Source organism: Erythrolamprus reginae, chromosome 1 (assembly GCF_031021105.1).
Source record: "Erythrolamprus reginae isolate rEryReg1 chromosome 1, rEryReg1.hap1, whole genome shotgun sequence".
Classification (NCBI taxonomy): Eukaryota; Metazoa; Chordata; class Lepidosauria; order Squamata; family Dipsadidae; genus Erythrolamprus; species Erythrolamprus reginae.
Genome location: NC_091950.1, coordinates 257,629,422 through 257,646,470, shown reverse-complemented (window position 1 = coordinate 257,646,470; position 17,049 = coordinate 257,629,422). Strand labels below are relative to the sequence as shown.

Below are 17,049 nucleotides of genomic sequence, written 5' to 3'. Positions count from 1 at the left end.
GTTTTGAATGGATGGGTGGATGATCAATCAATGCTCAACTCCACAATGCATGTAAAAATTAAGTACAGCTTAAATTGGGTAGCTTTCATCTTGAACTTTTTTGACATCACCCCCATATCTGCAGTCACCCAGATCTCATTCAAGTGTAAGTCCCTAAGTCACTTACCAAATTTATTTCAATAATAATAAAGAATGGTTGCTGTATTTACCTTTGATTAATTTCAAATATTGTTCTCTTGTTTCCAGAAATACTTCTTCAAACTAGAAAAAGAGAGATAAAACTGTTTTTAACTTTGTATCACATAGTACAGAATTTTGAAAGCTTGGTTTAAAATATCTTTGGGGCCTCATAATCCCCCAAATGAGAAAAGTTGGTTCAATGGGGGAAAGTTAAATATCTCATTTCATTTGATTTCTTACCTCCTTCCAAAACTCCACTCCCTGACCGAAATCAGGGGAAAGATAGCCTCTGCCTACCTTTGAGTAGGGCGGCAAAACTAACAATGACCACTGGATGGCAGCAAAAGGATAAAGGAAACCTTTGGCTCCCAGCTAAAGTTGCCATAAACTCTGCTGAAGATGGTAAGGAAATATTTCTAGCTGGTAAGGAAATATTGAGAAATCAACCCTCTTCTCAAGAACCATTTTCCACTTACAAACTCGAGCCTCCGAAACTGTAACTAGAAAAGGCAGAGAGAAGCCTCTGTGGGGCCTCTCTAAGAATCTCCTGGGAGGAAACAGGGCTGGAAAAGGCGGGAGAAGCCTCCATGGGGCCTCTCTAGGAATTTCCTGGGAGGAAACAGGGCCTCCACCATCCCTGTGGTTTATTTTTATTTATTTATTTTGTCAAGTATGTATTGGTAATATACATAGATATAACATTGTTTATATCTATAAGATGGGTACTGATAAGGGGGCAGGGATGGTAGGCACGCTGTTCAGAGAATGAACCTTCACCCTCAGTCAGCCATATCTTTGTGACCTAGAGTTGGTACTTACTGTTAAGGACAAAAGGGGGTTGGGGAGAAAAGGGTGTGTGACTGAGTCCTTTACTCATCCCCAGAATGATGCCATATGAGTGGTCAATTGAGAAATCTTTAGATCAAATCTCAAGGCAAAAAGAGGCCCCAATTTCATTTTTCTTCTAACGCTGTAGATTAGAAGCCAGAGGAAACGGCCTTAAAGGGTGGGGGAGGGAGCTGCTACCAAGGCAATGATTAGATAGTCAGGGCTTGAACTTGTTCCAAGAAACTAATTTCAGTCTGAAGTCTTGTCCTAGTTCACTCAAAGATGAAGTGAGGGAAGAGGAAGCATATTTGCAAAATTCATATTACTATACTATACAGTGCTACCTCTACCTAAGAACGCATCTACTTACAAACTTTTCTAGATAAGAACCGGGTGTTCAAGATTTTTTTGCCTCTTCTCAAGAACCATTTTCCACTTACAAACTCGAGCCTCCGAAACTAACCAGAAAAGGTAGAGAGAAGCCTCTGTGGAGCCTCTCTAGGAATCTCCTGGGAGGAAATAGGGCTGGAAAAGGCAGGAGAAGCCTCCATGGGGCCTCTCTAGGAATCTCCTGGGAGGAAATAGGGCTGGAAAAGGCGGGAGAAGCCTCCATGGAGCCTCTCTAGGAATCTCCTGGGAGGAAACAGGGCCTCCACCCTCCCTGTGGTTTCCCTAATCGCACACATTATTTGCTTTTACATTGATTCCTATGGGAAAAATTACTTCTTCTTACAAACATTTCTGCTTAAGAACATGGTCACGGAACAACTTAAGTTCATAAGTAGAGGTACCACTGTATTTGCATATTAAATTACTATACTTATTTGCAATGGTGTGTACTTCATATTCCTAGGAGAGGAATACACACAAACAAGAAACAACTCAGCTCAATAGTATGTGTGAGAGAAAGAGGGTTAAGATGCCTCCCTCCGAATAGTTGCAGGGGTAAATGCTTGGGGGTGGGGGCGTCGGCATGCTTTAGTTTAGCAAGATTCTGTCTATGGGTGAGGAAGAACAAAGAAATCTTGGAGGAATCATAATGTATCCTTCTAGGTTTTTGAACCCTGACTCTCTTAGAATGAAAATAGTCTTGATCTGTATGGCTTTGCTTCCTTTGACTGGTTTCACTTACAAGGCTGACAAAAATAGAAGAAACAAACCTCAACTCCAGCTGCTGCTAAGAGCCAGCGTACAGATTCCATTCGTCCTCTGCCATTGAAATAGGTCAGTTTGGGTTTCCCAGACATATTTTGCAAGTTTTGGATCTCCTGATAAATTGCAAGACAGAAAATAAATAAATTTAATATAACACATTATTTCTAATGAAATGTATATAACCTTGCAGAAGAAACAAATCATATTTTGTGAGAATTCAGCTGCAGGGAGAGTTAGTCTACCGAGAGAAATGTTAAAATATGGGTGTGGTCTGCTCAGATTGACAATGCAATTCATTAGGTGTGTATGAGAACTATGTCTATTATTGACAATGAGAGAATGCCATTATGTTCTCCATAGCAATGGAAAGATAACACATAAATGCAGAGATTAAAAGGGAATTGGTTTGTTTAATGTGCCTGGGAAAGAGCTTGATACAATTCTGACTGAAATGGTTTCAGGGATGAGATGACAATGAGAAAAATTTGGGAAACGACAGTTTTTATGCCTGGCAGTGCGCAGATCTTATTTCTGTTCTTTTTCAATGTATAAATTTGAGAAAAGTTATTGTGCAATTGTTGTATTAAAGCAAATATAGACAAAGTGAATTATGCAATATTTTACATAAATGTGCATCTGAATATTGGTTACTGAGTATCGGTTGATATGTAATGGAAGCAAGGCATGCGTGAGAATAAAGGGAAGTCTTAGCAAGTGATGCAACATTAAACTGGGAATCAAACAGGATATTCTTTGATCCTTTGGTTGTTTGATGTATTTATTTGTGCATGCATAAGAACTGTTTGAAACAATGTTAGAAATGTGCTGGTTAAAAGTGTACACTCTTGTATGTGAATGATGCACTTTTAGGCTTAGAATCCAAATGATCTGCAGTGAATGTTAGATTAGATACGATGCTCCAAGAAATATGGATCTGAAAATGTATGTAACAAATCCTGGGGCTTTGACAAGAAATGGATCTTGTCAAGAAGACAAGAAAAACGGTCAAAATGATTATAAGTTTTACCTAAATCAACAAAAACTAAATGTACCGTATATACTCGAGTATAAGTCAGCCCGATTATAAGCCGAGGCACCTACTTTTGACACAAAAATTGAGAAAATTTATTGATTCCAGTCAATAATGCAGCGGCTACTGGTAACTTATAAAAATGGAAACCAATAAAATTACATCCATTGAGGCATCAGTAGATTAAATGTTTTAGAATATTTATTTCAAAGAAAACCAGTAAACTAGCTCAGTAAGTTTAAAAGAGGGTAAACAGGTATATGTCCCCCAAGGCAGGTATAGGCAAAAAATATGCAAGTACTTACCTCAATCCCCTGCTGCTCCTGCTGGTTTGGGTTAGGGTTAGGGTACCTGGCCTCTCCTTGCCTCAAAGAGATACAATTCCCCTCTCTGTTTACTATTACTGAACATCCAAAATATACTACCGTAATAAATGAGTCATTTGGTAGAATATTTACCAAAGACTGGAAATAGATGGGAAAAGTTTAAAATGTTCCAATTGTGACAGAAAGATAGTACAGTAGCTAGCATGTGATCTGCGGTGAGAAGCAAAGCTTTGCCAAAAGAAGATACTAGTTGTGTAGAAGGAACACAGGGTGGCAGGATGAATAAAAGAAAACTGAATGCAGTGGAAATGGATACTTCATAAACGCATGGTGCTGAGTGAATTAAATTAACAAGTGAGTTACCATTATGAAAAATATACTGCTCAAAAAAATAAAGGGAATACTTAAACAACAGTAAATCAAAATTCTGTAAAATCAAACTGTCCACTTAGGAAGCAACACTGATTGACAATCAATTTCATTTTGTTTTCAGCACATTCAACTTTGTGCAGAACAAAGTATTCAATGAGAATATTTCATTCATTCAGATCTAGGATGTGTTATTTGAGTGTTCCCTTTATTTTTTTGAGTAGTGTACATTGAGGAATTTTGAGCATAATCTACTTTTAGCTATATTTCCTTTACTTATCTCAAATCTTTAACTTCCTTTGCTTGTCACTTATTACTTTTTTTCTGTACTTATAATAACAGAAAGGAATATGTTATGAGTCAAGGAGCTTCACTTGGTGGGATCCAGGAAGGAAATGTTTTCTTCCACGGCGCCTGCCCTCTGGAGCATCATTCCATCCCAGGTGAGATTGGCAGCAACCATACTGGCCTTCTGGGGATATGTGAGAATGACCTTTGCAGACAGGAACCGGCACTTAAAAGATGTGTCAACCCACAAAAAGGGGAATTGAATGGGAAACATGTCAAAAGAGATCTTTCTTAGTTCTCTATTGGATTTGTGTGAGAACAAAGAGTCAAGATATAGGAATGGATCAGCACCTTTATTGTCTATTAGCTAGACGCAGTATTGGGAAGGCCGCAGTATGCCTGGGATCACCATTCTGATAGCGGAAATGGCAATATGTGCGCATCTGCACATCCATACCACACAGATGTCTGCCCCCACACACACCCGCACAAGAATTTGTTTCTGCAAATGCGCAGAAGCAAAGAAACCGGTGAAAATTGCTGAAATCTAGTGCAAGGACGCTTGCACATGTGAAATTTTGGCGATTTTCACAGATTTCTTTGCTTCCAAACATGCACGGAAGCAAAATCTCATGCAGGGGTTCATACCCCTGCCACTGCCACCATGCGCACCCATGCCAGCCTCCTGGAATGATCTGGTAGGAAAAGTTAAGTGCGGCCCGTCATTGGCTAGAATTAATATGGACTGCCAGGAGGCTACAGGGAAGCTGCTTTTAAGGGCTTCCCTGGAGCCTGCTGGCCATTGACAGCAGTTTATTTCTGCCACTGCTAGATTGGCTAATCATCGGTGGCTATGCAAATTTACTCTGTATGCCAGTACGTAACATTGTCCAGAATGTAAGAAGAAAGGAAGGGGCGAAATATTAACAGTCTTGCGAGATTCTGTTATTGTAAACTTACAATAAAAATAGCGCTAGTGCGCCCGGTTGTTCTTCTTGTCTAGAGTCTAGACTACGTCATGGCTTAACATGAAAGCTTTCCTTTCTTCTTATACTCTGGAAAACTAGGAAGGATCCCTTTTGAGATATTTCCCATTCATTCCCTGCTTTTGTGTGCTGACACATCTTTTACCAGCCGATTTTTCCTATCTGCAGACTCCCTTCTGTTTGTGAAGGTCATTCCCACATAAAATATGATATTGTCATCAGGTCTGGGAATCCCGTGGAAGGGTTAAATGGCTGTCCAGTAAGTAAGCTCAGTAAGTATCGCATTTTAGTGCTTTTGTTTTTTAATTATATAGGTTGTTTGGGAGCGTTTGTTTGTTGTTCTTTTTGTGCTGCCTAGAGTCACAACCTGTATTAGGAACTGAGGCTAGATGAATATTGAAAATGGACACAAGGGGGAACCAAAGAGTTAAAAGCTGGGTAGAAAACCTTTCCTTATTTTAAAGAAAGGATCTGTTGTTTTTAAAATGAATTGAAATATTAATTAACTCAAATTTCAGAAAGCATACAGATTTCAATGGATAAATTTAAAAGAATCCTCTTAAACACCAAAGATTCATGAAAGATTAATATTAAGATGCCATTAGAATGATTTAAAGGTCAATTTTTTTCTATGTTTTTTGATGTTTCTAGGAAAGCAAAGAAGGAATGAATATAAAGTTGCAGTATTTGATCAGGAATAAAGTTGATATTTCTAGCAATTCCTAATCAGGTTTTTGCTGAAACAGGACTGAAAATAAGTCAATTTCTGGACATAGATAAAAGTTACACTCTGGGGAGAATATTTTTATTTGTAAGCTTAAAAAGAGTGCTTATGCTCAAAGTGATGAAGGTTAGAGAGTCATTTATTTCTTACTAGCTTTGGGGTATTTTTCTGGTTTGTTTTTCTTTCTCCTGAAATTTTTCTTTTTCCTTCTAGTTTAGTTTATATTAATTTTTACTAAGGAAATTAAAAATTTCAATAAAATGTTAAAAAGGAAAATGAACAAGCAAACACCAGATTAGGGCATTGCTAAATTAGACTGCTTGCATCCATTCCTACAATATTTTCAAGTGCCTTATTCTACAGACAATTTTCTTCTGCATAATAGAAATTCAAATTTAATGAAGTTTCTTTTCTCTACAAAATAAATACTGCACTGCACACAGGGCAGAACCTACCTCCTTTCTTTTCACTTCTACTCCAACCGGGAGAAAATCCTGTTGCTGCTGCAGTTCAAAATAAAGAAGACAGTTTTAATTCATGCCTAATCATTTTGCAAAAAATAGTTGCACTGCTTTGGCCTCTCTTAATTTTTTTGTTCCTTTTCCTTCCTTCATTGTCCTTTATTCTATCTAATCTGCTGCTTGAATAGCTCATTTTGTAATTTCTTTCTCCTATTGAAGGTCTGCAAATAGTGAAACGAATAAACTAAAGTATTTCTACATTGCATTAAGGCATTTAGCTGTTTCCTTCCAATGTAATCCCATTATGCCCCTAGCAGCTCATATGCAATATTTGAGGGGTTGTAAACATAATTCCATATCAAAAAGTCAATACTAACCTGCAAAGCCTGATCTTATTTGTGCCTTCAACAAGAAAAAGAAATGAAACTCTGTCTACTTCATATATAGTCTGCTTCCCTTGTCAGAAGGAGGCGTTTCCACTGAATTGTCTCTTTATCATAACATAGATTGAACCAGGGGTGGGTTCTTCCTGATTCAAACCGGTTTGCCCAAACCGGTAGCGACCTGCTGGTGACATCACAAGGACGTCACCGAACCGGATCGGTTGGTGCAAGTCCCTGGGCACTGCCATCTTTTTTCTAGATTTATTTTTTTTTTAAAATTCCATTTCTTTTTCTTCTGCGCATGTGCAAAAACAGAGTTTTCGGCACTGCACATGCACAGGAAGGAAGTGAACCAGTGGCGTGGTAAGCAACTTTGGTCCTTTCACAGAGTCACTTTTCCCCAACTGAAAAAGATCAAAAGGCATGGAGCCACCTAGAGGTAAGAACACGAACCATTGAAGGAAGGAGCTCCCCAAAACTGCCGGCATTGCAGCCTCCTCCTATATGAAATAGATCCCAATGAGCATTAATAAAATAGAAACAATGTTTACTTGTTCATTGGACTTTCCCTATGTATTGTGTTTTCTTGGTCAAATTTTGCATGAGATTATCTATTGGGGGGAAATGAAGAAACATCAGCTGTATCAAATGGCAACTTCTTTCTAAACTTCATTGCTTGCACCCTCCTCTTAACGAACAAATATGATCTTACTGTGCTACCAACTTAACGTGTGACAAAGACAATTATTTATTTTCAAGGTATTTTCATACCATAACTGCTTCCATTTTGCAATCCCACAAAAGCAGCTTGAAGATGATTCATAGTAATCTTCTCTTTTGACAACTTTTAAGCATGGATAACAAGAAGCAAAAAAAGGTCATTTCATTACTGTCCCACTCTTTGAAGAATTACAGGTCTTAGAATTACATAAATGAACGTTTTCCTTTTAATTCAAGTTATAGCATGCTAATAAATCATTCCAATGGTAATAAACCATTGAAAACTTTACCCAGCTGGGAAAAGGAGCTAGGGTTTGAATTTTTAACTACAGCTGTCACTTCTCTGATCCCCGGATGATGATCTGTGAAATTAAGAAAACTGTGGGGGGAGAGGAATGCAAGGGAAATGACTCCTTAGCTGCCAACTCCTTATTAAACTTCCACCTATTTCTTGCAAAAAGTCCATAAGAGATTTTCTTCAGTGTCTGAATTTTGGATGACAAGATGGGTACGTTGTTTTGTCACATGCTCAAAAGTCCTCTGGAAGATCAGTGAAAACGTATCTGAACATATTAGTTAAAAGTTTAATTTGGTCAAAGATTAGAGTAGGCAGTCCTAGGACAGGGGTCAGCAACCCGTGGCCCTGGAGCTGCATGTGTCTCTATCATCCCTCTGCTGCATCTCCTGGTGCAAGTCGACTCCACAGTTGATAGGGCTTTCGGTTAGGACAGGTAAAAAAGAAACAGAAACAAACTCTATGGTGGGGGAACTGGATTTCTGGCCGGCAGAGGAAAAAGGATGCCACTCTAGGAGGAGACTCTATGGTGGGAGAAAATGGACTTCCAGTTGGCTCCAGAATTGAACAGGGGGCTTCGAGTTAGGACTTTTGTGGCTCTTTGAGGGTTTAAGGTTGCCGACACCTGTTCTAGGATAACCATTCATTTAAGGAATATACAAACCTATAATGGTACTGAAATGAAGGACTTATCACTGGTCTTTAAAAGTTGCAACCTCCCTGTGCTCAGGTGATCATGAGTTTAATCTTGGCATGATAACTGTGGTTCAGTTATCATATTTACAGTGTCTTGCGGTCACACAATGACCATTTATGACTTTTCCCACTGACTTCCCCCAAGCAAAGTCAATGGGAAAGATGGCAAGAGATTGCAAGTTGCCCCCACAAGTCATTCCTCTGGAACCGCCTTCTACCGCACAAATCCCAGCGGCCGATTAGGTCCCACAGAGTTGGCCTTCTCCGGGTCCCGTCGACAAAACAATGTCGTTTGGCGGGCCCCAGGGGAAGAGCCTTCTCTGTGGCAGCCCCGGCCCTCTGGAATCAACTCCCCCTGGAGATTAGAACGGCCCCCACCCTCCTTGTCTTTCGAAAATTACTCAAGACCCACCTTTATCGCCAGGCATGGGGGAACTGAGACACCTCCCCCAGGCTTTTATATTTTATGTTTGGTATGCATGTGTTGTATGGTTTTAATTGTTGGGGTTTTATATATACTTTTTAAATATTAGATTTGTATTACTATTATATTGTTTTTGTTATTGTTTTGAGCAGCCCTGAGTCTTCGGAGAGGGGTGGCATACAAATCTAATAAATTATTAATATTATTATTCCTGTTCCTGCCACGTTTTCTCCTGAGAAGCCTCAAGTAACATGGGCATCTCACTCCATAGCTCCTGCCTGCCCATCCTCCACCATTGCACCTACCCATAATACCTTCCCACTTGTACACCCTGGTCTGTCTTCTTCACCCTTATCACCTACATGCACAGCTGCAGCCCCACCCTTATCATGTACATGCCCAGCTGCACTCTGGAACACCTGACCACAGCACCCATATGCCACAATGCCCACCTGCCGCGCCCACCTGCCTATCATCCATAGCTCTCATCCACAGTCTGCATGCCTGGGATACAAATCCTTCCCATGTCGCGGCCACATGAAGTCCTCTCATTTAAGGACCTATGCAATCCTCGCTTAATGATAGTAAGAGAGACTGTTAGAATTCTGCCACTAAGTAGCGTGTTGACATGATGTCATGCTTTATAACTGCTTTGCTTATCAACAAAAATTCCAATCCCAATTGCTGCCCTCCCTTGAAGATTATACAACTGTTTAAAAGCAGAAGAAATAGGTCAGCTATGAAAATACAAGCTACAAAATTGTTTATGGCAAGTAGAGCATTAATCAGCAAGCAGGCAGATGGGTTGATGGTCAACCCTGGCCATCCCCCGCCAGTGCGCCACCCTCTTCTAAATTTCTAATTCAAAAAATTAAGCTAATTATTAACAATGCAGACATAAGGCATTGAGGTTTCCCATATTCTCTTTGTCTGTTTATGCTTTCTGAGCGTGGACATTTTGTGTGCAGTTCCCTTCCCTTCTTATCTCTGGTTAGCCTCAAAGGTTTCAGAGGCAGCTTATGTTAAACCACAATGCCTAAGTCTTTAATCTCCCCTAAACACACAAATTGTGATGTGCTCACTTACCCATGACAGAACTAGCCCTCCCCTGCCAAATGCATTACTATTGATCATGCTATTATAATCTCCTAGCCTGTCACCAAGGCTTATGCTACTTTGGTTATTATTGTAAACAAATAACGTATTTCAACATTACTTTTTTCCAATAATTTTTATTTACATAAGTAAAACTTACGCAGCTACAAAAATAGAAAAATACATTTTAAAAAAGTTAAAATTAAAATCTACAGCTTATCACCATTTCTTAAAATATAAGCAAATCTCTCTTCATTCCTTATATCGCCCCAATTTCTATATAACCATCATTAGTACCTCATCTCTCCCTATTAAGGAAACAGAAGTCCGGTAAGTGTTATGCAAAATATAAACATCACAAATTATATCTATTACACCAATTCCTTATTTTCCCTTACAACAAATCTGTTTTCAAACGAAATCCAGTCCCCCTTAAAAAAACAATTAAACATTACCAGTAATAATCAACATCATCTAGTCCTAATAGAGAAACTGTTAGCCATCCCTCAAATAATAACCCATTGTTTTAAACTTCATGGAACAAATCAACACTGCATTCTTTCTTGTTCCTGTACCCCTTGAAAATCTTCAAAGTTCCAGCATCTGCCTTCTTAGTCTTTTCTTTCAAAATTATTTTCTTTATCTTTGTCAAGGCTTGTTTATACTTCTAACATAGCAACTTCAGCAAATCCCACTCCCATTTTGCATAAATAATCCAAATTTCTCATACTGTATATGTGTTATATTTTTCAATTTTTAAGTTATTATTTTTCATTTGTAAATCCATTATTTGTCTTCTTCTTATAAGGTGTAATTTTTAATTTCACCTGTAGGGCAGATTTAGGTTTATTCAATGGGGTTTGATTCTCTGCAATTACACCAGTAAATGCTGGTGGTAAAGAATTAATTTAGTTCAAAAACCTGTGGTCATAGATCAAACTTTTCTTTTAAGGTAGCCATATGGTGCCCTCTTGTGTCTACTCATCAAAGTTTTGTTATCTGCTTCAGATGCAATCAAATGCATCAATAAAATCCAATGCATTATCAAAACATTGCAACATTAAGGAAACAACAATGATCTGATATTGAGCAATACATAAAAATGAATGTATTTAAAAACTAATAGAATCATATATCATGACTCTTCAGAAAGGAACCCTATCTCTTAGTCTCAGAGGTCATAATCAAGACCTACCAAGATTGAATTCTGGGCTGTCACAGAGGCTGGCCATTCAGCAAATAAACCAGTCCCAAACCTGAGAACTTTAAAACTCATTTCTATGACTTTGCATGACTACATTAAGACAACAGTAAACAGAACATCCCATTTAAAAAAGGTTCTTGACATAAAACTATTTCTTATGGACTGATTAAAAGTAATGTATTTACAGTACCTTCCCAGAAAGAGCCCTCTACATGTGTGAATAAACTATTGAAGGAAGCTCTAGTTTTGTATGTGTCCGTTTAATAAATCTTGATGTAGGATTATTGAGGATGTCTTAAGACCAACTGCAAGGATCTGGCAAGTACCAATACAAACAGATTTAGGTAGCCCTGCAAATAAATTAGTGCCAAATCATTTTTGCTTTTCAAAATAATTACCAGGATTTGAAATGGGACCAGCGGTGGGCTACGAGCCAGAATGCTAAAATGTGCTCGCCGTGGCGGCTCGTAAGTTCTTGCGGGACCAGCGCAATTTTGCTGCTGCACCGATGGAAGGTAGAAAAATCACGCATGGAGCCGCAGGTAAAACCTCACCGAAACACAGGAGCAATTTTGCTACCTCCACAGGTGCAGCAGCAAAATTGCGCTGGTCCCGCAAGAACTTACGAGTCGCAGCGGCGAGCACAATTTAGCATTCCAGCTCTTAGTCCATCGCTGAATGGGACCAAGAAAAAATGCAACTGTTCCAGCCAATGTTTCCTCTAATTTTTTTTCGGGGTGGGCGGAAAAGTATAGTGTCTGAGTGGCAGTCCCCTTGGGACTGGGCGGCATAGAAGTACAAAGAAAGAAAGAAAGAAAGAAAGAAAGAAAGAAAGAAAGAAAGAAAGAAAGAAAGAAAGAAAGAAAGAAAGAAAGAAAGAAAGAAAGAAAGAAAGAAAGCTTACGGGGAACGATGGTTCCAGCATTACCCAGCTTTACTCTTTGCTAAGTCATGTTTTCAAATCATTTTACCTAACAGCAGTGTTTTTCAAATAGTGGGGCGGGCCCCCATGGCGTGGGGGCAGGGAGCGATGTCAGGGGGAGAGCATGACCCTGGGGAAGGTGCTATTTTTGCCGCAGGGAGTAGGGGTTTCTTACACAGCACAGTGTACGAGATGTGAAATGCATATAACAAACCCTTAAGAGACACCATGGAAAAATATTTAACAGGGTTGGAAAGAAAGGAGGAGAAAGACAGAAATAATGAGACTAACATAAGTCTTTCGAAAGCTAAGATGAGGAAATACGATGAAGTGGATGTAGTGTTTGGCTTCATTGTGACTATGGTGGGAGACGAGGAAAGACCAGTATGTTTACTGTGTCTAAAAATGTTGGCAGAGGACAGCATGAAGCCAAATAAATTAAGGTGTCACTTAAACACATTACACCCCAATCATGCTGATAAGCCGCTTGAGTTTTTTCACTGAAAACGTACTGAATATTGCAAACAATCGTCCCAGCAGAGAGTTGGGGACGACGACAAAATGTTTACTTCTTCCTGGGGGAGGGATCTAATAGAAAAAAAATCGAGAAACAGTGCCTAACAAAAACTGGATTACACTGTACAATATTAATTGATTAAAAAAAGCTTCAAATGCATCACACTGTTCTTCCTTTACTGTATGCAACTATTATGACCTAGATCAGTGATAGTGAACCTATGGCATGCGACGCATGTCAGAGGTGGCACACAGCATCCTCTCTGTGGGCATGTGCAGTTGGCAGCTGCTTTTGTGGTTTCCAGCATGTACAGTACATGTGCACCAGCCAGCTGGTCTTTGCACACACCGGAATGCCTGAAACCTGAAGACCAGATGGCTGGTGCGTATGAATACACAGAAATCCAAAGACCAGGTGGCTGGCACATGCTCTGATTTAGGCACAGTGCCAAAAAGTCTTGCCACCACTGACCTAAATGCTTGACCAGCTTCAAAAATACCAGTAATTTTAGCTTTTTAAGAGCATGTTGCACTTGAACAAAAACCAGCAATTCAATTTTGTAAGAGATTAAAGAATCAAAATTAAAATTGGCATTTGATCTGTAGAAGTATTGAATATCCAATTATGAAAAATCAGTTAAATCCAGACATTCTATATGGTTCAGATTATAAACTCAACAATGAATTCCATATAGATATTTATATGGACTATAGGATCTTTCCTTTTTTTATTAATTGGGGCTGGGGGGAAGGCAAAATGTAATTCATATAGGTACTACATTTACATAGAAACAAAGAAGACTGACGGCAGAAAAAGACCTCATGGTCCATCTAGTCTGCCCTTATACTATTTCCTGTATTTTTATCTTAGGATGGATATACTGTATATTTATCCCAGACATGTTAAAAATTAAGTAACTGTGGATTTACCAACCACGTCTGCTGAAAGTTTGTTCCAAGGATCTACTACTCTTTCTTTGCTATTTATTTGTTCACCCTATTATCACTATTTAAATTATACCTGTTCTAATTCACTACTTCATTAATTTGAAGTGGCTCTCTTTGTCCATGGCTAAGTGGGGGGGTCTCCTTTGCATCGCCTGTCACCCTGACCAGTCAAAGCCAATAGTAGCAGGGATGTTCCTATTGCTGAATTTGTTAGATGATTAAAAAAACAACAACTCACTCATGAGCCTTCAAACCACATGTCCTTGAGCCTGAAGCAAACTCCCTTGGAACATAAGCATTTTAAGCATAGACAATAGTTGTGCTTACAACATTTTGCATACTTTTATCTTGGACTACAGTTTCTCAATGAACAAAGAGGAGGCTGCCTTGGTGTTAAGGTTATTAAGCCACTGCTTAGAATAAATGCAGACTTTTGAATTCTAAGTAGCAGGACTAGATGTAAAACTTGAATATCTGTGTACTCAGTTTGCAACAATGTAAATATATTTCAAATAATGTCTTAGTCATTGAACTTTATTTTGTTGGGATGGGATTGAATTGCAAGGGAAAAGGGGAAAAAAGCTCTAGAAAGGTATTAGAAGAGGATATTGGGAGTCATGTGGCAAGGAATCGGGCAACAGTCAATCCCAAAACTTAATAAGAGTTAAAAGCTTTCTGTGATGTGAGCCAATAAGAATAATTTTGATTATAGCAAATTATAGAAATATGTTAAATAAGGAACTTCTCATATTAGATGGCACTGAAGAACTTTCAGGGTACTAATTGTGGTTATGACAAAGCTACGTTAAAGCCTTTGGGATGACTAATTGCTGATGTTGCCATGCAGGGAGAGAAAATATGAAGCTGCAAAGAAAGTATTACAGTGGGAGCTTGCAATGTATAAGAAAATAATGTTTAGGATCATCCAGCAGAGATTATGAGTCTCTACAGAAAGGAAACGGCAGATGTTCACGTTGGATTTAGAAAAGGCCAAGGGGAAAAAGACATTATTGTTATAAGTTGGATAATTTAAAAAGTGAAAGAATACCAAACTGATAACACTTTGAACTATAAAACTGCAGAATATGCTCAGGACTATGCAAATTTTAAAACACTGTCGTCTCCTGATGCAAAACTAATGCATGTGTCAGAAAAACCACAGTCCAGATTGAACATGGTGAATCAGCCTAGCTGCTGGTTAGCAAAGGTGTAAAAAAAGCTGTGTGTGTACCCTCTTCTTATTTATTCAGATCACACACTGAATATATACTGAGGGAAGCAGATTGGAAAAAGATGAGTCGGGTTTTAAAACTGCAAGAAGAACCAACATGTATTGTGCTGATGACACTACTCTGATGCAAATAATCTGCAAGCTCTGATAATAAAAACTAAGGAGCAAGCTGAAGAGAGAGACTCAGATTAAATATAAATAAGAGCAAATTATTTGCAACAAGTACAGCAATCAGTTTTAGAATTCAGAATAAAGATATTCAAACAGTAGATAGCTTTTGCCTCTTAACGATCAACTATTGAGAGTAAAGAAAGAAGCAGGCCATAGACTAAAACTTGGTACAGAGGCCTTTATATGCTGGCTACAAAAATCAGAATCATGAAATCAATGGGTTGGTTTTTTTTAAGATACTCAATGGAAGTAAAAACTGAACTTTGAAGAAATAGGAAAAGGATTCAAGATTTGGAACAGTGACGGCAAACCTGTAGCATATCTCCCCACGGCAAAAACGACCCAACAGGCCAACCGGAGGTTCACTTTTGTGCTTATCCCCAGCTTCCTTTTCATTGCCAGAGGTCTTCTGGAATTTCTTTGGGTTTTGACAGTTGCCGCCAGGCCTCTCACATCTCGGCCCATTTCTTCTGCAATTGGGAAGTCTTTCCTGAAGGCCTGTGTGGTCGATAACAGATCGATCCAGAGCCCTGTTATTGGCTAGAGCAGTGTTTCCCAACCTTTTTTGAGCCGCGGCACATTATTCATATTTTCAAAATCCTGGGGAACACTGAACGGGGGGACGGGGGGGGGCGCGGGGGGGCTAAAGAAAAGTTTGGACAAAAAAAATATCTCTTCCTCCATTTCACTCTATTTCTCCCTCCCTCTTTCCTCCCTCCCTCTTTCCTTTCTATCTCTCCCTCCCTCTTTCCTTTCTATCTCTCCCCCCCCTCTTTCCTCCCTCCCTCTTTCCTTTCTATCTCTCCCTCCCTCTTTCCTTTCTATCCTTCTCTCCGTCCCTCAGTGGCAGCAAAGAAGAAGGAAGGCAGGCTGCAGAGGGCACCGAGGACAAGAGCGCTCGCTCGCTCCCTCGCCCTCTGACTTCCCTCCCTTGTTGCTGAAGGGACGAGCGCGGGCACGAGTGCGCGCGCAGGCCCGCTGCAAGAAGTTTTTGTTTGTTTGTTTTTTCCTTCCCCCGCCTCACGGGAGAGAGAGAGAGAGAAAGAAAGAGCGCAGCCAGGGAAAGCGGCCTCGAGCCTAGTGCGAACTGCAGGATGCGGCAAAGGACTCCTTGCCAACCAAAAAGGGGGTGGGGGTGGTGAAGGCAAAGCCTGGGAGGCGGGGAAGGGAAGAGCGGGAGACCCCCAGACAGAACGGCTGAGGGGAAGGAAAGACGGAAGGAGGGAGGGATTGAGAAGCGAAGCCAGGGAGGGCTAAGAGAAAAGGGGAGCGGCGCGCGCGCGAGAGGGCCAGGGCAGGCATTCCCGAAACGGACGGAGAAAGCCCTCTCTCGCAGCGAAAGTGCTCCCAGCCAGGGGGCTGCGAGAGAGGGCATTCTCCGTCCGTTTCGGGAATGCCCGCCCCGGCACCGGCAGCGCCCCGCCCAGCTGGAGCTTCCCTAGGAGCTCTGCGGCACACCTGGCTGTGTCTCGCGGCACACCGGTTGGGAAAGCAAAAAACAGCCCAACGGGCCTACTGGAAGTCAGGAAGCTTCGGAGAGACCTGTGCGCATGTGCATGCACAGGGCATTGGAAATTGTGTGCATGCACAGGTCATTGCATTATGGGTGTGGGCACACTGTGCACACTATTGCATGTGCACACACCCTTTTGGCACCAGATCCAAAAAAGGTTCTCCATCACTGGCATAGAACTTCAGTGTTGTAGAAGGTTCCTGAAAAGACAAATGGCTGGCCAAGACAATAAAAACTCATTGAACAAACAAACCCATAATTCTCACTTGATGCATGACCAAAATGGTCAGGTTCAAAATATTATCTTATGGACACGTGTGATGATCTCATTCTTTACAAAAGTTGGCAATGCTGAAAAAGGTAGGAAAAAGAAAATAGGCGACAGCAAAGTAGATAAGACAGGTCCATGCAAAATTGGATGATCAGAAGGTCCAAGCTGCTGACAGGCTGTCAATGAGAAAATATGTCTGTTGTCATTGATGGCATTTTGCTGTTGCGGGCTTTGAGCTAAAATTGCTTTAAGAGGCAATGGGATGTTGAACTAATCCCTAGGAGGGACAAGTTTAGATCTACCATCTGCCCTA

The 17,049-nt window shown here is 40.2% G+C and overlaps 1 protein-coding gene across 3 annotated transcripts in view; it reads right to left on the bottom strand.

Moving 5' to 3' along the window:
• The window catches only part of LOC139156809 (glutathione S-transferase 3-like), a 41,508-nt gene that overhangs the window by 15,294 nt on the left and 9,165 nt on the right, over nucleotides 1-17,049 (bottom strand). The window contains exons 1-4 of one of the 3 annotated variants that reach the window (XM_070732879.1): nucleotides 6,725-6,768; nucleotides 6,342-6,389; nucleotides 2,169-2,276; nucleotides 210-261 (exon numbers count right to left, since the gene is read on the bottom strand). In XM_070732879.1, coding sequence (XP_070588980.1) covers nucleotides 210-261; nucleotides 2,169-2,255 — 139 coding nt within the window. In that variant the 5' untranslated portion in view covers nucleotides 2,256-2,276; nucleotides 6,342-6,389; nucleotides 6,725-6,768. Of the gene's footprint in view, nucleotides 1-209; nucleotides 262-2,168; nucleotides 2,277-3,498; nucleotides 3,555-6,341; nucleotides 6,390-6,724; nucleotides 6,769-17,049 lie in introns of those variants that run through there. The other 2 variants (XM_070732880.1, XM_070732881.1) reach the window with 2 other exon arrangements.